At 44.9% G+C, this 26,046-nt stretch overlaps 1 protein-coding gene across 1 annotated transcript in view; it reads right to left on the minus strand.

Moving 5' to 3' along the window:
* Positions 1 to 8,836: 8,836 nt before the first annotated feature.
* LOC118375443 (SH3-containing GRB2-like protein 3-interacting protein 1) overlaps positions 8,837 to 26,046 on the minus strand; it is a 181,898-nt gene continuing 164,688 nt past the window's right edge. The window contains exons 17-23 of the mRNA XM_052462225.1: positions 25,657 to 25,768; positions 25,196 to 25,351; positions 24,670 to 24,805; positions 24,217 to 24,419; positions 23,910 to 23,974; positions 13,393 to 13,557; positions 8,837 to 13,081 (exon numbers count right to left, since the gene is read on the minus strand). Coding sequence (XP_052318185.1) covers positions 13,059 to 13,081; positions 13,393 to 13,557; positions 23,910 to 23,974; positions 24,217 to 24,419; positions 24,670 to 24,805; positions 25,196 to 25,351; positions 25,657 to 25,768 — 860 coding nt within the window. The 3' untranslated portion in view covers positions 8,837 to 13,058. The remainder of the gene's footprint in view (positions 13,082 to 13,392; positions 13,558 to 23,909; positions 23,975 to 24,216; positions 24,420 to 24,669; positions 24,806 to 25,195; positions 25,352 to 25,656; positions 25,769 to 26,046) is intronic.

The following is a 26,046-nucleotide window of genomic DNA, read 5'->3' on the forward strand; positions in this document are numbered from 1 at the left end:
TCACACAGATGATGATTTGTATTAGAATTAGATCCAGCTGTGGCGGAAGGAGAGAAAGAGAAAGAGAGAGAGAGATGGGGTAGATGAGATGGGGAGGGGTATAGGGGAGAGAGAGAGAGATGGGGTAGATGAGGGGACGGAATGGGTGGTGGTATAGGGGAGGGAGGGAGAGATGGGGTAGATGAGGGGACGGAATGGGGGGGTGGTATAGGGGAGAGAGAGAGAGAGAGAAAGATGGGGTGGATGAGGAGATGGAATGGGGGGGGGTGGTATAGGGGAGAGAGAGAGAGAGATGGGGTAGATGAGGGGACGGAATGGGGGTGGTATAGGGGAGAGAGAGACATGGGGTAGATGAGGGACGGAATGGGGGGTATAGGGGAGGGAGGGAGAGAGAGAGAGATTGGGTAGATGGGACTGAGTGGGGGGTGGTATTGGGGAGGGAGAGAGAGATGGGGTAGATGAGGGACGGAATGGGGGTGGTATAGGGGAGAGAGAGAGATGGGGTAGATGAGGGGACGGAATGGGGGTGGCATAGGGGAGGGAGAGAGAGAGAGATGGGGTAGATGAGGGACGGAATGGGGGTGGTATAGGGAGAGAGAGAGAGATGGGGTAGATGAGGGGACGGAATGGGGGTGGTATAGGGAGAGAGAGAGAGAGAGATGGGACTGATGGGGTAGATGAGGGGACGGAATGGGGGTGGCATAGGGGAGAGAGAGATGGGGTAGATGAGGGGACGGAATGGGGGTGGCATAGGGGGGAGAGAGAGAGAGATGGGGTAGATGAGGGACGGAATGGGTGGTGGTATAGGGAGAGAGAGAGAGAGAGAGAGATGGGGTGGATGAGGGACGGAATGGGGGTGGTATAGGAGAAAGAGAGAGATGGGGTAGATGAGGGGACGGAATGGGGGTGGTATAGGGGAGAGAGAGATGGGGTAGATGAGGGGACGGAATGGGGTGGTATAGGGAGAGAGAGAGAGAGAGAGAGAGAGAGAGGGGTAGATGAGGGGACGGAATGGGGGTGGTATAGGAGAAAGAGAGAGATGGGGTTGATGAGGGGACGGAATGGGGGTGGTATAGGGGAGAGAGAGAGAGAGAGATGGGCTGGATGAGGGGACGGAATGGAGGGTGGTATAGGAGAGAGAGAGAGAGAGAGAGAGGGGAGAGAGATGGGGTAGATGAGGGGACGGAATGGGGGTGTGGTATAGGGGAGGGAGGAGAGATGGAGTAGATGAGGGGACGGAATGGGGGGTGGTATAGGGAGAGAGAGAGAGATGGGGTAGATGAGGGGACGGAATGGGGGTGGAGGGGAGGGAGGGAGAGAGAGAGGAGAGAGATTGGGTAGATGGGACTGAGTGGGGGTGGTATAGGGGAGGGAGAAAGAGAGATGGGGTAGATGAGGGGACGGAATGGGGGGTGGTATAGGGGAGAGAGAGAGATGGGGTAGATGAGGGGACGGAATGGGGGTGGCATAGGGGAGGGAGAGAGAGAGAGATGGGGTAGATGAGGGACGGAATGGGGGTGGTATAGGGAGAGAGAGAGATGTGGTGGATGAGGGGACGGAATGGGGGTGGTATAGGGAGAGAGAGAGAGATGGGGTAGATGAGGGGACGGAATGGGGTGTGGTATAGGGGAGGGAGGGAGAGATGGGGTAGATGAGGGGATAGAATGGGGGTGGTATAGGGGAGAGAGAGAGAGAGAGATGGGGTAGATGAGGGGACGGAATGGGGTGTGGTATAGGGAAGAGAGAGAGAGAGATGGGGTAGATGAGGGGACGGAATGGGGGTGGTATAGGGGAGAGAGAGAGAGATGGGGTAGATGAGAGGACGGAATGGGGGGTGGTATAGGGGAGGGAGGGAGAGAGAGAGAGATTGGGTAGATGGGACTGAGTGGGGGGTGGTATAGGGGAGGGAGAGAGAGAGATGGGGTAGATGAGGGGACGGAATGGGGGTGGTATAGGGGAGGGAGAGAGAGAGATGGGGTAGATGAGGGGACGGAATGGGGGTGGCATAGGGGAGAGAGAGAGATGGGGTAGATGAGGGGACGGAATGGGGGGTGGCATAGGGGAGAGAGAGAGAGAGGGATGGGGTAGATGAGGGGACGGAATGGGGGGTGGTATAGGGGAGAGAGATGGGGTAGATGAGGGGACGGAATGGGTGGTGGTATAGGGAGAGAGAGAGAGAGAGAGAGAGAGATGGGGTAGATGAGGGGACGGAATGGGGGTGGCATAGGGGGGATGAGAGAGAGAGAGATGGGGTAGATGAGGGGACGGAATGGGTGGTGGTATAGGGGAGAGAGAGAGATGGGGTAGATGAGGGGACGGAATGGGGGGTGGCATAGGGGAGAGAGAGAGATGGGGTAGATGAGGGGACGGAATGGGGGGTGGTATAGGGGAGAGAGAGAGATGGGGTAGATGAGGGGACGGAATGGGGGGTGGCATAGGGGAGGGAGAGAGAGAGATGGGGTAGATGAGGGGACGGAATGGGTGGTGGTATAGGGGAGAGAGAGAGAGAGAGAGAGATGGGGTGGATGAGGGGACGGAATGGGGGGTGGGATAGGAGAGAGAGAGAGATGGGGTTGATGAGGGGACGGAATGGGGGGTGGTATAGGAGAGAGAGAGAGATGGGGTAGATGAGGGGACGGAATGGGGTGGTATAGGGGAGAGAGAGAGAGAGAGAGAGATGGGGTAGATGAGGGGACGGAATGGGGGTGGGTATAGGAGAAAGAGAGAGATGGGGTTGATGAGGGGACGGAATGGGGGGTGGGTATAGGAGAGAGAGAGAGATGGGGTAGATGAGGGGACGGAATGGGGTAGTATAGGAGAGAGAGAGAGAGAGAGAGAGAGAGAGAGAGAGATGGGGTAGATGAGGGGACGGAATGGGGGGTGGTATAGGAGAAAGAGAGAGATGGGGTAGATGAGGGGACGGAATGGGGGGCTGGTATAGGGAGAGAGAGAGAGATGGGGTAGATGAGGTGAGGGAATGGGGGTGGTATAGAGAGAGAGAGAGAGAGATGGGGTAGATGAGGGGACGGAATGGGGGTGGTATAGGGAGAGAGAGAAATGGGGTAGATGAGGGACGGAATGGGAGGTGGTATAGGGGAGAGAGAGAGAGAGATGGGGTAGATGACGGGACGGAGTGGGGGGTGGTATAGGGGAGAGAGAGAGAGAGATGGGGTAGATGAGGGGACGGAATGGGGCGTGGTATAGGAGAGGGAGGGAGAGATTGATTGACTCTTCAAAGGATGAGCTGAAAGGTATATATAGGAGGAAGATGCACGCCTTGAACCAGAGACCAGTCCACTGTGTTACTGCCTCAGCAAGAGGCAGAGCGAGAGAGAAAGAGCAGAAGGGGGAGAGAGAGAGAAACTGTTAAGGGATTTTTTATCAATAATGACTATTATGTATACATTTCAATCAGGACTATGACTAAACAGAATACTATTATGTTACTGTTATGGATGTATGAATCTTATTATAATCCTAGTACTGAATATAATGTGTTTAATTATAATCAAGAATTAGAACAAAGACTGTCTGTTCCTTGGTAGAAATGAATGAACAGACTGGCTAGAATACTTGTCTTCACAGGGAGAAGAGAGACCTTGGACTGGTAGTAAATGAATGAACAGACTGGCTAGAATGCTTATCTACACAGGGAGAAGAGAGACCTTGGGCTGGTAGTAAATGAATGAACAGACTGGCTAGAATGCTTATCTACACAGGGAGAAGAGAGACCTTGGGCTGGTAGTAAATGAATGAACAGACTGGCTAGAATGCTTATCTACACAGGGAGAAGAGAGACCTTGGGCTGGTAGTAAATGAATGAACAGACTGGCTAGAATGCTTATCTACACAGGGAGAAGAGAGACCTTGGGCTGGTAGTAAATGAATGAACAGACTGGCTAGAATGCTTATCTACACAGGGAGAAGAGAGACCTTGGGCTGGTAGTAAATGAATGAACAGACTGGCTAGAATGCTTATCTACACAGGGAGAAGAGAGACCTTGGGCTGGTAGTAAATGAATGAACAGACTGGCTAGAATGCTTATCTACACAGGGAGAAGAGAGACCTTGGGCTGGTAGTAAATGAATGAACAGACTGGCTAGAATGCTTATCTACACAGGGAGAAGAGAGACCTTGGGCTGGTAGTAAATGAATGAACAGACTGGCTAGAATGCTTATCTACACAGGGAGAAGAGAGACCTTGGGCTGGTAGTAAATGAATGAACAGACTGGCTAGAATGCTTATCTACACAGGGAGAAGAGAGACCTTGGGCTGGTAGTAAATGAATGAACAGACTGGCTAGAATGCTTATCTACACAGGGAGAAGAGAGACCTTGGGCTGGTAGTAAATGAATGAACAGACTGGCTAGAATGCTTATCTACACAGGGAGAAGAGAGACCTTGGGCTGGTAGTAAATGAATGAACAGACTGGCTAGAATGCTTATCTACACAGGGAGAAGAGAGACCTTGGGCTGGTAGTAAATGAATGAACAGACTGGCTAGAATGCTTATCTACACAGGGAGAAGAGAAATGAATGAACCTTGGGCTGGTAGTAAATGAATGAACAGACTGGCTAGAATGCTTATCTACACAGGGAGAAGAGAGACCTTGGGCTGGTAGTAAATGAATGAACAGACTGGCTAGAATGCTTATCTACACAGGGAGAAGAGAGACCTTGGGCTGGTAGTAAATGAATGAACAGACTGGCTAGAATGCTTATCTACACAGGGAGAAGAGAGACCTTGGGCTGGTAGTAAATGAATGAACAGACTGGCTAGAATGCTTATCTACACAGGGAGAAGAGAGACCTTGGGCTGGTAGTAAATGATCTAAACCAGTGGTGGACGATGTGGGAAGGCTTGTGAACTATACTGCCATTGTATCGGAGTGGAGGAGGAAGGCTTGTGAACTATACTGCCATTGTATCGGAGTGGAGGAGGAAGGCTTGTGAACTATACTGCCATTGTATCGGAGTGGAGGAGGAAGGCTTGTGAACTATACTGCCATTGTATCGGAGTGGAGGAGGAAGGCTTGTGAACTATACTGCCATTGTATCGGAGTGGAGGAGGAAGGCTTGTGAACTATACTGCCATTGTATCGGAGTGGAGGAGGAAGGCTTGTGAACTATACTGCCATTGTATCGGAGTGGAGGAGGAAGGCTTGTGAACTATACTGCCATTGTATCGGAGTGGAGGAGGAAGGCTTGTGAACTATACTGCCATTGTATCGGAGTGGAGGAGGAAGGCTTGTGAACTATACTGCCATTGTATCGGAGTGGAGGAGGAAGGCTTGTGAACTATACTGCCATTGTATCGGAGTGGAGGAGGAAGGCTTGTGAACTATACTGCCATTGTATCGGAGTGGAGGAGGAAGGCTTGTGAACTATACTGCCATTGTATCGGAGTGGAGGAGGAAGGCTTGTGAACTATACTGCCATTGTATCGGAGTGGAGGAGGGAGGCTTGTGAACTATACTGCCATTGTATCGAAGTGGAGGAGGGACAGTTTAAAACATTTTTAGTTTATAACCTGTTGTAAATTGTACCATGTTCAGTACTCTGGAGAATAAACGCTACAGATTGATTTTGAGACTGTTCTCTGTCCATTTTATGCAACTAAGTATCTTACAAATTCTTAGGAATGGGCAGAGTGATTCATTGAATTGGTTAATAAACATATAGGAATTAAATTCCTCTAACAGGAACACAACAAACAGAATAAGAGAAAGAAAGAAAGAAAGAAAGAAAGAAAGAAAGAAAGAAAGAAAGAAAGAAGACCAGAGAAACAGTCTGTGGTGGTCTTTGCAAGCGATTACCCCAGTTGGGACGAACCCAGATACACACACAGCAACCACCAGAGAGCCAACCAGCCAGCAGTGATGAGTGCGTTGCCAGTACTGCTGCCCCTGCTGATGTGTGTGGTGGTAGGGCTGAGCCAGGTGATGTGTGTGGTGGTAGGGCTGAGCCAGGTGATTTGTGTGGTGGTAGGGCTGAGCCAGGTGATGTGTGTGGTGGTAGGGCTGAGCCAGGTGATGTGTGTGGTGGTAGGGCTGAGCCAGGTGATGTGTGTGGTGGTAGGGCTGAGCCAGGTGATGTGTGTGGTGGTAGGGGCTGAGCCAGGTGATGTGTGTGTGGTAGGGGCTGAGCCAGGTGATGTGTGTGGTGGTAGGGCTGAGCCAGGTGATGTGTGGGTGGTAGGGCTGAGCCAGGTGATGTGTGTAGGAATGGGCTGAGTGATTCATGTGTGGTTAGGGCTGGTAGCCAGGTGATGTGTGTGGTGGTAGGGCTGAGCCAGGTGATGTGTGGTGGTGGTAGGGCTGAGCCAGGTGATGTGCAGTGTGGTGGTAGGGCTGAGCCAGGTGATGTGTGTGGTGGTAGGGCTGAGCCAGGTGATGTGTGTGGTGGTAGGGCTGAGCCAGGTGATGTGTGTGGTGGTAGGGCTGAGCCAGGTGATGTGTGTGGTGGTAGGGCTGAGCCAGGTGATGTGTGTGGTGGTAGGGCTGAGCCAGGTGATGTGTGTGGTGGTAGGGCTGAGCCAGGTGATGTGTGTGGTGGTAGGGCTGAGCCAGGTGATGTGTGTGGTGGTAGGGCTGAGCCAGGTGATGTGTGTGGTGGTAGGGCTGAGCCAGGTGATGTGTGTGGTGGTAGGGCTGAGCCAGATTATGTGTGTGGTGGTAGGGCTGAGCCAGGTGATGTGTGTGGTGGTAGGGCTGAGCCAGGTGATGTGTGTGGTGGTAGGGCTGAGCCAGGTGATGTGTGTGGTGGTAGGGCTGAGCCAGGTGATGTGTGTGGTGGTAGGGCTGAGCCAGGTGATGTGTGTGGTGGTAGGGCTGAGCCAGGTGATGTGTGTGGTGGTAGGGCTGAGCCAGGTGATGTGTGTGGTGGTAGGGCTGAGCCAGGTGAGGGCGGCGGTGAAGGCAGTGAAGCTGTGTGGCAGAGTTCCTCAGGGCCGTCGTCTACACCTGTGGAGGCTCCCGCTTGAGACAGCTCCTCAATGAGCCAGACAGCTGGAGGGTGAGTTGAGAATCTCTACCTTCTACTTTAAACCCTCTCTGTTACACCCAATCTCCATATCCTCCCACTTAAACTTCTTTACACTTATTGAATGTATTCTATATTCCGTTCAACTCAGATTCACGCCCCTGACATTTTACATAGGGAGTTATTCCACTTGATTAACAAAATTACATAAATTGTCCAGACAATGTATTTGAGTCAGTGATTCTGTCTGCAACAATGTATAGTGATGCTGATCCAGTGTGTGTGCATACAGGCAGGAAGGAAGGCAGGTGGGCAGTCAGAAAGGCAGGAAGGCAGGCAGGCAGGCAGTTTCTCCTCTGACTGGGTTATGGAGGTCTGTTATGCAGTCCTGTTCTCTGGAACATTATAGCCCAGCAGAACCCACCTCTTATAATCTGATTATGATGCTGATGATATCAGGGCCAGCCTGTTCCCAGTGGGCAGACCACGGCAGGCAGTTAGCATATTAACCATTCTCATTAGAACCAATTAGAGGATATACCAGGCGGTGTCAGAGGAAGGCCCTAAAAATTGTCAAAGACTCCAGCCACCCTAGTAATTGACTGTTCTCTCTGTTACCACAAGGCAAGCGGTACCGGAGCACCAAGTCTAGGTCCAAGAGGCTTCTAAACAGCTTCTACCAAGCCATAAGACTACTGAACATCTAGTCAAATGGCCCCCAGACTCCCAGTGGTCAAAGCAGTTGAAATAATGTCATTACAACCAGTTTTGACCAATGGGCTCGCTCTCTTACTTTGGAAACCTGTCCTGCTGCTTTATTCCTAGAGACATAAATAGATAAACACAAGTAGAAGGCTCAAGAAAAACAGAATGTTAGGTATCATATCATTAATACTTGCACAGAACAATCCATTAGATAGAGCTTTTAAATATATATTTTTAGATAGAGCTTTTAGATAGAGCTTTTTATATAGTTGTAACTTGCGGTTATCATAGGTTTAGCATTTGGTGCATATTATTAGCGTTTGAGATAAACTTGAACTTGTGTGGATGACATTGAGCAGGGAGGGAGCTGTATTTCCTGCAGATGTTTTTCATGGAGACACAAGAAGAAAGCAGCCTCTGTTATATGTGTCGATGATGAGAGAGTTCAGAACCAAAGCTGAATTCAGGGACTTTCACGTAACTTCTTGAAAATACTTATCTTGATTGCACTGTATATTTGGCTTATGCTTAACATGGGGGTGTGATGTGTTTTGCTGTTACGTGATGACTTAGTGTAACATTTTAATCCACTGTGGATTACTAAAACGCTTTGGTCTTTTTGACTCTTAACACTGCAGTCTTTCATTGCATACCCACATAGTCTTAAGTCCATTTCCATCTTTAACTGACGCCGCAAGTTGAGGCTATCAGCTACACGACAAAATACAGACATTATGCCACAGCACCTAAATACAGCGATTACCAATAAAACTAAACAAAACAATAGTGTCTGCAAGTACAAAAAAAGACGACAAAGAGAGTAGGTCAAATGTTGTACTGTGTGTACTGTAGTGTAGGCTATATCTGTCATCTTCTATCCACACAGCACAGTCATCCACTCAGAATACAAAACAAGGTAGACAGTGAATTCCCCACTCAGATGATTGGCAGGTCTTACCTGGAATACTGTGTGTTGCCGAGGTGTTACATCATTTTTCATCCTCTGGGAGAAGACAATCTGAATGCTTGGCCAAAAAAAGGAAATATATGCAAAGAGACCAGTCACGACCACTAAGGTTATTTAAAGGAGATAAATCCTTTGTATTCATACTGAATTGGACCAAAATAATTGAATACATAACAATTGATCAAACATAATTGATACGCCTCCTTTATTTCAGAGAAAACCCACATCATAACATGGTGGTTCATTCTGCATTCGTTTGGAACATTTCATTAGTACGGTACATCACAAACAATTTCAGATTCAGTATCCTGTGCATTGGATAACACAAACAGATGAAATAACAAATATATCCATATAAATATCAAATGAAACAAACATATATGTACAGTACACATGGTACGTTGAATTAAAGGCTAATCATACTACAGTTAGATCTCCCTCACAGCACACAATTATAAACAGCTTCTTAATAGCAGAAGGAGTGTATTCCTAGTAAGGCTTTAAGACAATGTTGTTACAGCCAACCTTGATGTGTTGCACTGTATTATCAGAACACAAAATTGGTGGAGGAAATACAGAATAAACTGCATTTGAGCAACATGCAAAATATTTATGATATTCTATTGAGGCATTTACTTTATGTTGGTATTCTTATCTTGTGTTCTTTCTTATTGTTGTTGCATTGTGGAGAAGGAACCTGTAAGTAAGCATTTTGTTGGACAGTGTATACCCTGTGTATCCTGTACCTACGACCAATACAACTTCTGCTGTGAGTTGCAAAAAAGAGTGCTCCAAAAACTTGTCCAGTTCATAACTTTTATTGGTTTTGGAAAAAAGCAAACGTAGTTTCTCATCAGATCATCTTAACATTGTCTGTACAAACACAGCTTGCACATGTGGTTGACAGAGAAACAGTACGGTACCCAAAGCAGTCTGGCTTAGCACGCCACACACAGACACACTTCCTGCTCTGGTCTTCAGTTCTCACAGTTAACATGACAACGAGTCTATTGGTTGGTGGACCACTTGACTTTAACACTATACCGTAAGTGTGTGCAGACACACATTACATTACACCATGCCGTAACACTTAGCTTGAACCCTCCCTCCATCATAAGCACGAGATCATACATACTTCATAAACAGTAATAACATTACCAATGTCATTTCTGTTAACTTTAGTTAGGTGTGTACAATAATGTTCAAGTGTTACTCACTAAACAGCTATACAGAGAGCTACATGACACAATTCATTGATACCTTACTTAGAAATGCCAACTAAATGGTCAGACAAAATGGACATGTAAGACACTTCTATGGCCGTTCTAATGCAGGTGTATAAATGGTGCTATGTAGCTTCATTAATTACAGATAGTATCCTGACATACTTATGATGCCCACACGAGGAGACCTTTTAAGTTAAACGTCATCACACACATTTTGATCTCTATGTTGAATATCAGAGCATTCAGGAGGTTTCTAACATTATCAGCACAGTGCTCTTCACATGAAACAAGATGGGTTTTTTTGTTGTTTAAAAAAATATTCCCCTTATTTCTCTATCTTTTAGAGGACTGTCTGGAGTACACACATAAAATACAAAAAGCGTTTTGGTCATCTAACCTCCCTCCAAATCCTCGTCACCATGTCATCTCACAGAGACCATTACCATTATGCAAAATAAAGCCATGGATTCAAGCGCTGGTTGGTTTGATCCGAAGGGGAGTTCATGCTGTTTGATGCAAAATAAAGCCATGGATTCAAGCGCTGGTTGGTTTGATCCGAAGGGGAGTTCATGCTGTTTGATGCAAAATAAAGCCATGGATTCAAGCGCTGGTTGGTTTGATCCGAAGGGGAGTTCATGCTGTTTGATGCAGAATAAAGCCATGGATTCAAGCGCTGGTTGGTTTGAGCCGAAGGGGAGTTCATGCTGTTTGATGCAAAATAAAGCCATGGATTCAAGCGCTGGTTGGTTTGATCCGAAGGGGAGTTCATGCTGTTTGATGCAGAATAAAGCCATGGATTCAAGCGCTGGTTGGTTTGATCCGAAGGGGAGTTCATGCTGTTTGATGCAGAATAAAGCCATGGATTCAAGCGCTGGTTGGTTTGATCCGAAGGGGAGTTCATGCTGTTTGATGCAGAATAAAGCCATGGAGTCAAGCGCTGGTTGGTTTGATCCGAAGGGGAGTTCATGCTGTTTGATGCAGAATAAAGCCATGGATTCAAGCGCTGGTTGGTTTGATCCGAAGGGGAGTTCATGCTGTTTGATGCAAAATAAAGCCATGGATTCAAGCGCTGGTTGGTTTGATCCGAAGGGGAGTTCATGCTGTTTGATGCAAAATAAAGCCATGGATTCAAGCGCTGGTTGGTTTGATCCGAAGGGGAGTTCATGCTGTTTGATGCAGAATAAAGCCATGGATTCAAGCGCTGGTTGGTTTGAGCCGAAGGGGAGTTCATGCTGTTTGATGCAAAATAAAGCCATGGATTCAAGCGCTGGTTGGTTTGATCCGAAGGGGGGTTCATGCTGTTTGATGCAAAATAAAGCCATGGATTCAAGCGCTGGTTGGTTTGATCCGAAGGGGAGTTCATGCTGTTTGATGCAGAATAAAGCCATGGAGTCAAGCGCTGGTTGGTTTGATCCGAAGGGGAGTTCATGCTGTTTGATGCAGAATAAAGCCATGGATTCAAGCGCTGGTTGGTTTGATCCGAAGGGGAGTTCATGCTGTTTGATGCAGAATAAAGCCATGGATTCAAGCGCTGGTTGGTTTGATCCGAAGGGGAGTTCATGCTGTTTGATGCAGAATAAAGCCATGGAGTCAAGCGCTGGTTGGTTTGATCCGAAGGGGAGTTCATGCTGTTTGATGCAGAATAAAGCCATGGATTCAAGCGCTGGTTGGTTTGATCCGAAGGGGAGTTCATGCTGTTTGATGCAGAATAAAGCCATGGATTCAAGCGCTGGTTGGTTTGATCCGAAGGGGAGTGCATGCTGTTTGATGCAGAATAACACATTGAGGTGAATGGAAACAGAGCAGAACATAGTCAAAACCTGACTGATTATCCAAGGTAATAACTATTAGTGTAACTCTAAATAACACTGCTTTCATACAGCCTGATGTACACATCCAGGTGCTATTCATCTTGTTTTTTTATCCCCCCACGCGCATATATACTGGAGTCAAATCTTCTGATGCACTTGAGTTAAAAAATTATATATCTGAAATAAATTCTAAAATTATACCTTATACATTATACTGTACACAGGTTACCCAACTACACAGATAACAAAAAAAGATATTTAGAATATTTATACCTTCATTCTAAATTACAATACCATTGAAATTCTATTCATATACAGAATCACATACTTTTTTACATACTTTTAAAATCATTATCATCAATAAATAAAAATAGAATGCTGTAATGTACTCTGAAGTACGTCTACCACTGCTGTGTCAGTGAAGGAAGGAAAACACCAAACGCCCTTTCAGATATATATTATTCATTTCAAATAAGACTTTGTACAGGTTTTTTGTATTGAGAGAAACATATTATATTTGTTTTATATTGCAACCAAGAATGTATTTATTGTTGCAGCTGCCTAACTACTCAGGACTTTCTGATAATTTCTGAGGAAAATGTTGAGAGTATATGTTTGAAGCCGATGTTAGTCTGGTAATGGTCACCATCCAAATGAACAATGTCCTTTAAACCTGCTATGCCAGTGTGTAACGCATTAACTGTTAAAAACCCAACAGAATAAAAACTCCAATACCCAGAATTTCATGGTAGCTCTAACCGTGGCCAATCAGAAGCATGCGAGAAGCAGCCCCTCCCTTAAACTGAATGGAGGAGTGTGACATCATGGTGCGTCTATTCATTTTTGTTCACTCAATGGCACAACCCAATGGTCTTTTCATACATCCTCTCCTAATACCACATATTTGTTGTTGCATCAAAATATACTCAGTGTATTATGTGTTAGGTTCACGGTTGAGACCATGATTTTGTGGTTGAGTAGCTAGGTAGCTGTAGCAGTGTTTAAGTTTGAACACCACACGTTAGAGAGTGGGATAGAGAGGCAGAAGCATGTACCTTTAGAGAGGGAAACCCGGGTGGATGTCTAGAGCAGCAGCAATACAGATGTTCTGAAATTAATACATTTGAATACATTTTACAAATACAATAATTACACCCTAAAACCGTCCACGAGACTATATGCAAGCTATACAATACTGCTGGGTACAGTAGGCTGTGTGGCCTTGGCCTGTCTGTCTCGCGGGTTTAGAAAGAAGTGTCTGTCTGTAGGGAGGTGGTGGTGTAGGTCTGTCCTCTGTAGTATAGGATTTCATTAATCCATTGAGATGAAGATCTCCAGTGTATTTGTTCAGTAGTAGTATGAAGTATCAGTTGTCTGCCAAGTATTTTCCTGAAAATGACAAACATGCCTTGGGTTTGAATACTTATGTGTAAAAAGGAATCATACATTCAACTATGTACACATAGCAAAACATATTTTACGATAATACTGTATCAACACAGTGTAATAACACCAATTAATATCACAGTGATACACTATTAGTTTATAATCATGTTATTATTACACTATGAGCGCCACGCTAATTTGAGTCAATCTTTCCCTTATTCTGATAATTTGTGAAGGATGGGATGCACTCCATAATAGATTTAGGTAACATTACTTCTGTTTAGCAGAGTAAGTGAAGAAAGGCAGTGTCTCACCTGCAGCGAACCTCTTCTTGATGAGTGAGAAGCGGTACCCTGGACCAGCCAATTCTATATCACAGCCTGACAGAGTGCTGCCCTCGCTGGTGAACTGGACCGCCAGGGGAGAGGGTTTACTGGGGCCCTCCGACAGCTGGAACCGTGCCAACAATGAGCCAATGCCTGGGGACGTCACAGAGAGGGACAAAGGTTAAATATACTGCACAAACATACACATGCATATACAGTACCAGTCAAATGTTTGGACACACCTACTTAATTAAGGGTTTTTCTTCATTTTTAATATTTTCTACATTGTAGAATAACAGTGAAGACATCAATACTAAGAAATAACACATATGGAATCATGTAGCAACCAAGAAAGTGTTAAACAAATTCTTTGAGTTTCTTTAAAGTAGCCACCCTTTGCATTGATGACAGCTTTGTACACTCTTGGCATTCTCTCAACCAACTTCATGAGGTTGTCACCTGGAATGCATTTCAATTAACAGGTGTGCCTTGTTAAAAGTTAATTTGTGGAATTTATTTCCTTCTTGTAGGGGTGGTACATAGAAGATAGCCCTATTTGGTAAAATACCAAGTCCATATTATGGCAAGAACAGCTCAAATAAGCAAAGAGAAACGACAGTCAATCATTATTTTAAGACATGAAGGTCAGTCAATACGGAACATTTCAAGAACTTTAAAAGTTTCTTCAAGTGCAGTCGCAAAAACCATTAAGCGCTATGATGAAACTGGCTCTCATGAGGACTGCCACAGGAAAGGATGACCCAGAGTTACCTCTGCTGCACAAGATAAGTTCATTAGAGTTAACTACACCTCAGATTGTAGCACAAATAAATGCACAGAGTTCAAGTAACAGACACATCTCAACATCAACTGTTCAGAGGAGACTCATGGTTGAATTGCTGCAAAGAAACCACTACTAAAGGACACCAATAAGAAGAAGAGACTTGCTTGGGCCAAGAAAAACGAGCAATGGACATTAGACCAATCGAAATCTGACCTTTGGTCTGATGAGTCCAAATTTGAGATTTTTGGTTCCAACCACTGTGTCTCTCTCTGTGAGATGCAGAGTAGGTGAATGGATGATCTCCACATGTGTGGTTCCCACCGTGAAGCATGGAGGAGGTGGTGTGATGGTGCTTTGCTGGTGACACTGTCAGATTTATTTAGGATTCAAAGCACAGTTAACCAGCATGGCTATCACATGCTACCACAGCATTCTGCAGGGATACGCCATCCCTTCTGGTTAGCGCTTAGTGGGACTATCATTTGTTTTTCAACAGGACAATGAGCCAAAACACACCTCCAGGCTGTGTAAGGGCTATTTCTTATTCATTTATTTATTTAACTCTTATTTTATCAGGTAAGTTGACATAGAACACATTCTTATTTACAGCAATGCCCTGGGGAATAGTTACAGGGGAGAGGATGGGGGATGAATGAGCCAATTGTAAGCTGGGAATGATTAGGTGACCATGATGGTATGAGAGCCAGATTAGGAATTTAGCCAGGACACCAGGGTTAACACCCCTACTCTTACGATAAGTGCCATGGGATCTTTTAGTGGTCCTTCTGTAGCTCAGTTGGTAGAGCATGGCGCTTGTAACGCCAGGGTAGTGGGTTCGATTCCTGGGACCACCCATACGTAGAATGTATGCACACATGACTGTAAGTCGCTTTGGATAAAAGCGTCTGCTAAATGGCATATATTATTATTATTATTAGTGACCAAGGATAGTCAGGACACCCGTTTAACGTCCCATCCAAAAGACGGCCCCCTACACAGGGCAATATCATTTGAGAATTGGGGTATTTTTTTAGACAAGAGGAAAGGGTGCCTCCTACCGGCCCTCCAACATCACTTCCAGCAGCATCTGGCTGGTGGAAATCTATTTGACCAATGAGAGTGATGGAGTGCTGCATCAGATAACCTGGCCTCCACAATCACCGACGTCAACCCTATTGAGATGGTTTAGGATGAGTTGGACCGCAGAGTGAAGGGAGAGCAGCCAACAAGTGCTCAGAATATGTGGGAACTCATTCTAGATGGTTGGAAAAGCATTCCTCATGAAGCTGGTTGAGAGAATGCCAAGTGTGCAAAGCTGTCATCAAGGCAAAGGGTGGCTACTTTGAAGAATCAAAAATATAATATATATTTTGATCTGTTTAACACTTTTTTGGTTATTACATGATACCTTGTGTAACCGATGTGAAATGGCGAGCTAGTTAGCGGTGGTGCGCGCTAATAGTGTTTCAATCGGTGACGTCACTCGCTCTGAGGCCTTGAAGTAGTTGTTACCCTTGCTCTGTGTCATGTAGAGTAGGCCAGAAGTGTCACGCCCTGGTCGTAATATATTGTGTTTGTCTTCATTTATTTGGTTAGGCCAGGGTGTGACATGGGTTTATTGTGGTGTGTTTTGTCTTGGGGTTTTGGTGTTGGTATTGGGATTGTAGCTTAGTGGGGTATTTAGCAAAGTCTATGGCTGTCTGGAGTGGTTCTCAATCAGAGGCAGGTGTGTATCGTTGTCTCTGATTGGGAACCATATTTAGGCAGCCATATTCTTTGAGTGTTTTGTGGGTGATTGTTCCTGTCTCTGTGTTAGCGTTCACCAGATAGGCTGTATAGGTTTTCACGTTCCGTTTGTTGTTTGTTGCTTGTTTTTTCATTATTAAAGATGTATCGAACTAACCACGCTGCATTTTGGTCCGATCCTTGTTCCACCTCTTCATCAGAGAAGGAGATAGAAGAGAACCGTTACAAGAAGGCTATACTGGAAAACCTAACCTCTATCAAAATAAAAAAGATGGCGGAGCCGCAAATGTTCTTCTGTGCTTCAGGGTGTTTATTTACAAAGTGATTCCGGAAAACAAAAACAACAGTACTGCCATCAAACATATTCCTTATGGGACAGCTAAAAACAATGCTGCCCCATTCACAGCTCAATCCAAAAATGACTCCTCATGAACTGAAATAGAGGCTACTTTTGTAGGGCTAGCCCCTCCCCTCGGAACAATTAACACTAATTAATTAAGCAATTACCTAGTCAAACCTACATTTTCCATTAACTAAACATACTAAAGTATATACATTGCAACACATTTTATAAACAATATCACCACATAACATTTACAAAATGACATCACTACAGACAGTGTCTTTCAATATATCCATTTACATTAATGAGCCATTTGGGACAGGCACTACAAAGTCAGCCCAATTCCCTTTGCTCGGGTCCTTATCCAGCATACCCGGAAGTTACAGAGATGGAGAGAGAGAGGAACAGAACAAAGTGCTCATCCACAACATGGATAAGTATAATACATATTGTTGGTATTAAATATGAACATTGACATAAGTGTGAAATGTAGGTACTAAGACAGAGAAGTTAACTTGTGTGTCGACCCACATTGTTACCTTATCTGATAACGGAGCAGGGAGGAGTGATGAATGTATAGGTGTGTTAAAGAACCAAATGCTACCCGCGGCCAGTGACGGAATTCTACGTCACACTCTGCAAGGGCCGCTGCTTTTGAGGCACGATGGGTAACGATGCTTCGTGGGTGTCAGTTGTTGATGTGTGCAGAGGATCCCTGGTTCGAGCCCAGGTAGGGGCGAGGAGAGGGACGGAAGTAACAGTGCAATACTGTTACACTTGTGTTACAATGTAGAAAACTGTAAGAATAAAGAAAAACCCCTCAGAGTTAGAGACAGCAGGTACAGTAGAGAGAGAGAGTCGAAAACAGCAGGTCCGGGACAAGGTAGATCTTGAATACTTCTATTAAATTACTAGAGGAGCTATGTCATAAACCCTCAGAGTTCCAGAATGGGGTGAAAATGGCAGCCATATTGGTCAGGGAGAAATCCAAACCAGTCTAAATGGAATAGATGGCAGTAGAGGCATAATCCTGATTTACTTACGCAGGAAAATAAAAGGCATATGTTATATTAGAAATTGTGAAATAGAATTAGTCCACCTAAAACATTGTCATATGATTACAAATAAAGTTATGGGTTTTATACCAATTTTCTATCTAAATAGCCTCTTACATATATGTAAACAGACCATAAATGTCTACATTTGTGTTTTCTTGGAAAGCTGTGAGTGCTATTATATGATACAATATCAGTACTCGCTGCATTTACAACTTGTGTAAGTCCTATCATCAACTAATTTCAGCCAGTGTCTGGCTGTTGATTGACTGCATTATTTTAATGGAATATTGGCATTTTAGCAGTTAATTTGACAAATTCATGGAATCATTGCTCTAAAACTGTCTGGCTAGCTAGCTAATACATTCTTCAAATTAATTATTTTATACAATATCTTATTCCAGCACTGGCAAACCATAGTTGACCAACTCCCTGACCAAAATGGCTGAACTTTATCCCATCATAAGAAGGTTCATGTCCATTCTAGTATTTTATTTCCTAATTCTATGGTTCCCTAACTCATCTCTGATCATTATGACTGTTGGAACCATCACCAGACAGAAGGGGGCAAGAGTGAGTTAAATGGGGCAAAAGCCAAACGTCATGTACAGTAAGTCAAATGTCACGTCATTATTAAAAGGGTCTATTCATCTGGACTACAAAACAAAAATGTATCCATCCATAGATAATTCAGCCCTATAAGGCAAACATTCAGGTAACTACCAAAATAGAGGAAACACCAACATAAAGTGTCCTAATAGGGTGTTGGGCTTCCACAAGCCAGAACACCTTTAAAGCGCCTTGGCATAGATTCTACAGGTGTCTGGAAGTCTAATGGTGTTTTGTTGACGGTGAGGGTCAATTGGGTTGAGATCTGGTGACTGACACACCTTTAAACCGCCTTTGAGTCCCCCTTTCAAAGTAAATCTTATATCTCTTGACACATTCATGAAAATAGTCATGGCCTCTAAAACTTCAAGCTGCATACTGGACCCTGTTCCAACTAAACTACTGAAAGAGCTGCTTCCTGTGCTATGTTGAACATAACAAACGACTCCCTAATCACCAGATGTGTACCAAACTCACTAAAAGTGGCAGTAATAAAGCCTCTCTTGAAAAAGCCAAACCTTGACCCAGCAAATGTTAAAAACTAAAACCGGCCTATATCGAATCTACCATCCCTTTTTTTAAAGCTGTTGCGCCACAACTCCCTGCCTTCCTGAAGACAAACAATGTATACAAATTGCTTCAGTCTGGTTTTAGACCCCATCATAGCACTGAGACTGCACTCATGAAGGTGGTAAATGACCTTTTAATGGCGTCAGACCAAGGCTCTGCATCTGTCCTTGTGCTTCTAGACCTTCGTGCTGTTTTTGACATCATCGATCACCACATTCTTTTGGAGAGATTGGAAACCCTAATTGGTCTACATGGACAAGTTCTGGCCTGGTTTAGATATTATCTGTTGGAAAGATATCAGTTTGTCTCTGTGGATGGTTTGTCCTCTGATAAATCAATTGTAAGTTTCGGTGTTCCTCAAGGTTCCCTTTTAGGACCACTATTGGTTTTCACTATATATTTTACGTCTTGGTGATGTCTGTCACGGCCGTTAAAAGAAGAGGACCAAGGTGCAGGATGGTGAGCGTACATACTTTTAATAGTACATGTCACCAACTAAACAATATCAAAACGTGACGCATAAGGCTATGTGACATCAAACAAAGTGAACTTCCCACAAAGACAGGTGAAAAAAAGGGCTACCTAAGTATGGTTCTCAATCAGAGACAACGATAGACAGCTGTCCCAGATTGAGAACCCTACCCGGACAAAACATAGAAATACAAATAATAGAGTCTAGAATACCAACCCAACTCACACCCTGACCAAACCTAAACAGAGACATAAACAGGATCTCTAAGGTCAGGGCGTGACAATGTCATTTGGAAACATAACGTTAACCTTTAATGCTATGCGGGCGATACACAACTGCACATTTCGATGAAACATGGTGAAGCCCCAAAATTGTACTCCCTGGAAGTGGAAAATTGTGGAAAAACTCGGTCAAAACAGAGATGCTAGTTCTAGGTCCCAAGAAACAAAGAGATCTTATGTTGGATCTGACAATTAATCTTGATGGTTGTACAGTCGTCTCAAATAAAACTGAAGGACCTCAGCGTTACTCTGGACGCTGATCTCTGTTTTGACGAACATATCAAGAATATTTCATGGACCTATTTTTTCCATCTTCGTAACATTGCAAAAGCCAGTTCCCCTTTCTACACTGGGATTCTCTGCCTCTGACCCTATTACAGTGACTGAGTCACTTGCTTACTAGTGCTCTTTCATGCCATCCCTAGGAGGGGTGTGTCACTTGAGTGGATTGAGTCACTGATCTGATCTTCCTGCCTGGGTTGTTGCCCCCTCGGGTTCATGCTGTGGGGGAGATCTTCATGGGCTATACTCAGCCTTGCCTCAGGGTAGTAAGTTGGTGGTTTGCGGATATCCATCTAGTGGTGTGGGGGCTGTGCTTTGGCAAAGTGGGTGGTGTCATATCCTGCCTGGTTGGCCCTGTCTGGGGGTATCGTCGGATGAGGCCACAGTGTCTCTTGACCCCTCGTGTCTCAGCCTACAGTATCTATGCTGCAATAGTTTGTGTGTTGGGTGGCTAGGGTCAGTCTGTTATATCTGGTGTAATTCTCCTGTCTTAGCCGGTGTCCTGTGTGAATTTAAGTATGCTCCCTCTAATTATCTCGCTCTTCCAATTCAATTCAATTCAATTCAATTCAAGGGCTTTATTGGCATGGGAAACATGTGTTAACATTGCCAAAGCAAGTGAGGTAGACAACATACAAAGTGAATATATAAAGTGAAAAACAACAAAAATTAACAGTAAACATTACACATACAGAAGTTTCAAAACAGTAAAGACATTACAAATGTCATATTATATATATATATACAATGTACAAATAGTTAAAGGACACAAGATAAAATGAATAAGCATAAATATGGGTTGTATTTATAATGGTGTTTGTTCTTCACTGGTTGCCCTTTTCTCGTGGCAACAGGTCACAAATATTGCTGCTGTGATGGCACACTGTGGAATTTCACCCAAAAGATATGGGAGTTTTTCAAAATTGGACTTGTTTTCGAATTCTTTGTGGATCTGTGTAATCTGGGGGAAATATGTCTCTCTAATATGGTCATACATTGGGCAGGAGGTTAGGAAGTGCAGCTCAGTTTCCACCTCATTTTGTGGGCAGTGAGCACATAGCCTGTCTTCTCTTGAGAGCCATGTCTGCCTACGGCGGCCTTTCTCAATAGCAAGGCTATGCTCACTGAGTCTGTACATAGTCAAAGCTTTCCTTAATTTTGGGTCAGTCACAGTGGTCAGGTATTCTGCCGCTGTGTACTCTCTGTGTAGGGCCAAATAGCATTCTAGTTTGCTCTGTTTTTTTGTTAATTCTTTCCAATGTGTTAAGTAATTATATTTTTGTTTTCTCATGATTTGGTTGGGTCTAATTGTGCTGTTGTCCTGGGGCTCTGTAGGGTGTGTTTGTGTTTGTGAACAGAGCCCCAGGACCAGCTTGCTTCGGGGACTCTTCTCCAGGTTCATCTCTCTGTAGGTGATGGCTTGGTTATGGAAGGTTTGTGAATCGCTTCCTTTTAGGTGGTTGTAGAATTTAACGGCTCTTTTCTGGATTTTGATAATTAGTGGGTATCGGCCTAATTCTGCTCTGCATGCATTATTTGGTGTTTTACGTTGTACACAGAGGATATTTTTGCAGAATTCTGCGTGCAGAGTCTCAATTTGGTGTTTGTCCCATTTTGTGAAGTCTTGGTTGGTGAGCGGACCCCAGACCTCACAACCATAAAGGGCAATGGGCTCTATGACTGATTCAAGTATTTTTAGCCAAATCCTAATTGGTATGTTGAAATTTATGTTTCTTTTGATGGCATAGAATGCCCTTCTTGCCTTGTCTCTCAGATCGTTCACAGCTTTGTGGAAGTTACCTGTGGCGCTGATGTTTAGGCCAAGGTATGTATAGTTTTTGTGTCCTCTAGGGCAACAGTGTCTAGATGGAATTTGTATTTGTGGTCCTGGTGACTGGACCTTTTTGGAACACCATTATTTTGGTCTTACTGAGATTTACTGTCAGGGCCCAGGTCTGACAGAATCTGTGCATAAGATCTAGGTGCTGCTGTAGGCCCTCCTTGGTTGGTGACAGAAGCACCAGATCATCAGCAAACAGCAGACATTTGACTTCGGATTCTAGCAGGGGAGGCCGGGTGCTGCAGACTTTTCTAGTGCCCGCGCCAATTCGTTGATATATATGTTGAAGAGGGTGGGGCTTAAGCTGCATCCCTGTCTAACCCCACGACCCTGTGTGAAGAAATGTGTGTTGTTTGCCAATTTTAACCACACACTTGTTGTTTGTGTACATGGATTTTATAATGTCGTATGTTTTACCCCCAACACCACTTTCCATCAGTTTGTATAGCAGACCCTCATGCCAGATTGAGTCGAAGGCTTTTTTGAAATCAACAAAGCATGAGAAGACTTTGCCTTTGTTTTGGTTTGTTTGGTTGTCAATTAGGGTGTGCAGGGTGAATACATGGTCTGTTGTACGGTAATTTGGTAAAAAGCCAATTTGACATTTGCTCAGTACATTAGTACATCAGTACATCTTCCTCTCCCTCTCCTTCCCTCCCCTCCCTGGAGGACCTGAGACCTGGGACCATGCATCAGGACTACCTAGCCTGATGACTCCTTGCTTTCCTCAGTCCACCTGGTCGTACTGCTGCCCCAGTTTCAACTCTTCTGCCCGCGGCTATGGAACCCTGACCTGTTCACGGGATGTGCTACCTTGTCCCGGACCTGCTGTTTTTGACTCTCTCTCTACCGCACCTGCTGTCTCAACCTCTGAATGCTCGGCTATAAAAAGCCAACTGACATTTACTCCTGAGGTGTTGACCTGTTGCACCCTCTACAACCACTGTGATTATTATTATTTTTTTGGTTGTCTTTGCATGTTTGAACATCTTAGCCATGTACTGTTATAATCTGCACCCGGCACAGCCAGAAGAGGACTGGCCACCCCTCAGAGCCTGGTTCCTCTCTAGGTTTCTTCCTAGGTTCTTGCCTTTCTACTGAGCTTTTCCAAGCCACCGTGCTTCTACCTGGGTCTCGACCCCGCCCTGTGCAACTGGGTACTGGACTTCCTGACGGGCCGCCCCCAGGTGGTGAGGGTAGGTAAAAACATCTCCACCCCGCTGATCCTCAACACGGGGGCCCCACAAGGGTGAGTTCTGAGCCCTCTCCTGTACTCCCTGTTCACCCACGACTGCATGGCCATGCACGCTTCCAACTCAATCATCAAGTTTGCAGACGACACTACAGTGGTAGGCTTGATTACCAACCACGACGAGACGGCCTACAGGGAGGAGGTGAGGGCCCTCAGAGTGTGGTGTCAGGAAAATAACCTCACACTCAACGTCAACAAAACAAAGGAGATGATCGTGGACTTCAGGAAAGGGACAGTAGTGGAGAGGGTAGTAAGTTTTAAGTTCCTCGGCGTACACATCACAGACAAACTGAATTGGTCCACCCACACAGACAGCGTGGTGAAGTAGGTGCAGCAGTGCATCTTCAACCTCAGGAGGCTGAAGAAATTTGGCTTGTCTCCAAAAGCACACAAACTTTTACAGATGCACAATCGAGAGCATCCTGTCAGGCTGTATCACCGCCTGGTACGGCAACTGCTCCGCCCACAACCGTAAGTCTCTCCAGAGTACCTCCAGGACACCTACACCACCTGATGTCACAGGAAGGCCATAAAGATCATCAAGGACAACAACCACTAGAGCCACTGCCTGTTCACCCCGCTATCATCCAGAAGGCGAGGTCAGTACAGGTGCATCAAAGCAGGGACCGAGAGACTGAAAAACAACTTCTATCTCAAGGCCATCAGACTGTTAAACAGCCACCACTAACATTGAGTGGCTGCTGCCAACATACTGACTCAACTCCAGCCACTTTAATAATGGAAAAATTGATGTAAAAAATGTATCACTAGCCACTTTAAACAATGCCACTTTATATAATGTTTACATTATACTGTACTCGATACCATCTACTGCATCTTGCCTATGCCGTTCTGTACCATCAATCATTCATATATCATTATGTACATATTCTTTATCCCTTTACACTTGTGTATAAGGTAGTAGTTTTGGAATTGTTAGGTAAGATTACTCGTTGGTTATTACTGCATTGTCGGAACTAGAAGCACAAGCATTTCGCTACACTCGCATTAACATCTGCTAACCATGTGTATGTGACAAATACAATTTGATTTGATCGACTGCCGACATTTTTTGCGCGATTCTACATGTAAAATTGCTTTGCACTTAGTTCGCAAGAACTCTCGGCAGAAAAACGTTGATGTGTTTCAAGCCCTTAGAGCCTGTTGTTGTCATGACGCGACTTCACCAATTCTTTTTGATTAGTGCTTTAGTGGAGAAGATGATAACAAGGCATTACTGATTCCTCCTGGGTATAAACAAGGTTATTTACCTCCATTTTCAGATTTCTGGGAAATATCAGGAATCTTCCACAGGATTCTTTGCTGATCTGCATTCCTGGAAGAACAGAATCAAATGTGATCTGTTACTCTCTGAAAGCAAGGAATAGGTTAAATCTGGGTCTGGGAAACGGGCCTTTTCAAACACCAAAAATGAATGTCTTCACCACAGGGCTGAGCCATAGAGCCATGGGATGTCTCAAAGCAGCCTTCAACTTTTAATGATCAAATTAAGTGAATTTAATTCAATAGAAATGTATTGTATACAGTTATGACGTGCACTATACTATTCTGTCTTACCATGCGGCAGGGGGAAGCACAGCCAGTAGCTTGGTGACCCCTCCGTCTACAGGGATCAGGAACTGGACGTTGTTGAGCGCCACGGGCGTTGTCATGGAGCCGCCGTTGTACTTGTAGTCTATCCGGAGGTCCGTGCTGGTGGGTTCACACCGCCAACTGGCTGCCAGGTTCAGGGGGGTCGACGTGAGGCCTTGCGCTGATACCTGCACGCATAAACAATACAGAGGAAAGAATGCATAATAACATTCAACTGGAATAGTAACTATGAATACAGACTGGACATGACAGACTTTAAATATCTGGTTTTAAATGGGTCAACCTTCGGCTCACAGAAAGAAGACATCACTTGATCTCTATGGATCAGCCTATAATCTAGTACCAGTTGCAGACAGAGAGATGGGCTGACCTGGTATTGGTTTCTGTATCTCTATAGTAGAACATAGTTCAGCTCACCTGGTATTTGAGCATGTCCACATTGTAGTATGTGGCCTGGGGTTTCTGCTCGGCCACCTTCTTTAGATGGGTCATCAGGTTTGGCATGTTCACCCAGAAGGTCTTGCAGTCAGGGTTGGGTGTTGTGGCGGTGTCACTATGTGGGCACGCAATATGTATTTGATCATATTATCTAATGTCATGATTGATCCAGCTAAACTTAAGTCAACACATAGACAACAGAGTACAAGTTATCTTTGTATCTACTACACAGAGGTCAGGACTATTGCAGTGCAGAGATTGCAAACAGATACAGAGTGCTATACAACAACAACAACTGATGCATTTTACATATGAGAGTGCAGAATAACCTTGGAATGAGGTGGTTAGTCAGACCACTGGGATGAATTCACAGTGACTCAGAGCCCAGTCAGAACAGGACAGGTGGATTGTTTTGTTACAGTATGATTTTAGGCGTTCAATGTCACATGTTCTAAATGCTACAGGGCGTGGTGAGTTGTGTGAGGGGTGTTATAGTGGTCTTTACCAGCAGAGTAGCTGGGGATTAGGCAGTACATGCTCCAGCCAGCTGTAGTGGGTTATGCTGAAGGTTAGCACAGCAGGGGACGGGTTATTGGCAAAGTGCCGTGTGATCCCCGCTGGAAACGACAGCACCATCTCGCCTGTGATCTTCACAACACACCTTTAGACAGGGACACGGGAGGAGGAGGTTAGAGCGTCCGAAGGAGGACAAAGAGGAGAACAGAGTAAAGCAATGAGAGAGATATAGAAATGAAATGGACAGAGGGAAAAAGAGTAAGAGAGAGAGTGGAGAGTGAAGAGAATTGGGAGAAAGATAGAAAGGGACAGAGAGAGAGACAGCGAGGGAGAGAAAAAGGGGTAGAAAGTGAGGGTGCATACTGTGAGAGACAGAGGGAGAGAAAAAGGGGTAGAAAGTGAGGGTGCATACAGTGAGAGACATCTCCTAACGTGTTTGAGTGGACCTACTTGTTAGGGTTGGCTCCTTTGAAGAAGGCATTGACTGTTTCAGTAAAAGCTGCCGCCACCGGAAGGGTGTCCTGGGCCCCCATGGTGAGAGGGCTGGGTCCCCTGGAGCAGCCTGTTTCAGACAGCACACACACATTTAATAATAGCAATACAGAAAGGAGGGAGAGAGAGAGAGACTCACTCAGACAAAAAAAATGTTTGAGAGAGAGACAGAATGAAAAGCAGAAAGAGAGAAGGAAGACTTTCAGCATTAAACACAACCCATGTCCATAGTCCTCACAAACCACCAAAGCTACTACTGTTCTCTCATCCCTCTCTTGGCTGCTCCACTACATCTCTGTCCTTTAGACTCCTCCCACTTACTGTACTACACCCTCTATTTTCTGTTCC

Source organism: Oncorhynchus keta, chromosome 1, assembly GCF_023373465.1.
Source record: "Oncorhynchus keta strain PuntledgeMale-10-30-2019 chromosome 1, Oket_V2, whole genome shotgun sequence".
Classification (NCBI taxonomy): domain Eukaryota; kingdom Metazoa; phylum Chordata; class Actinopteri; order Salmoniformes; family Salmonidae; genus Oncorhynchus; species Oncorhynchus keta.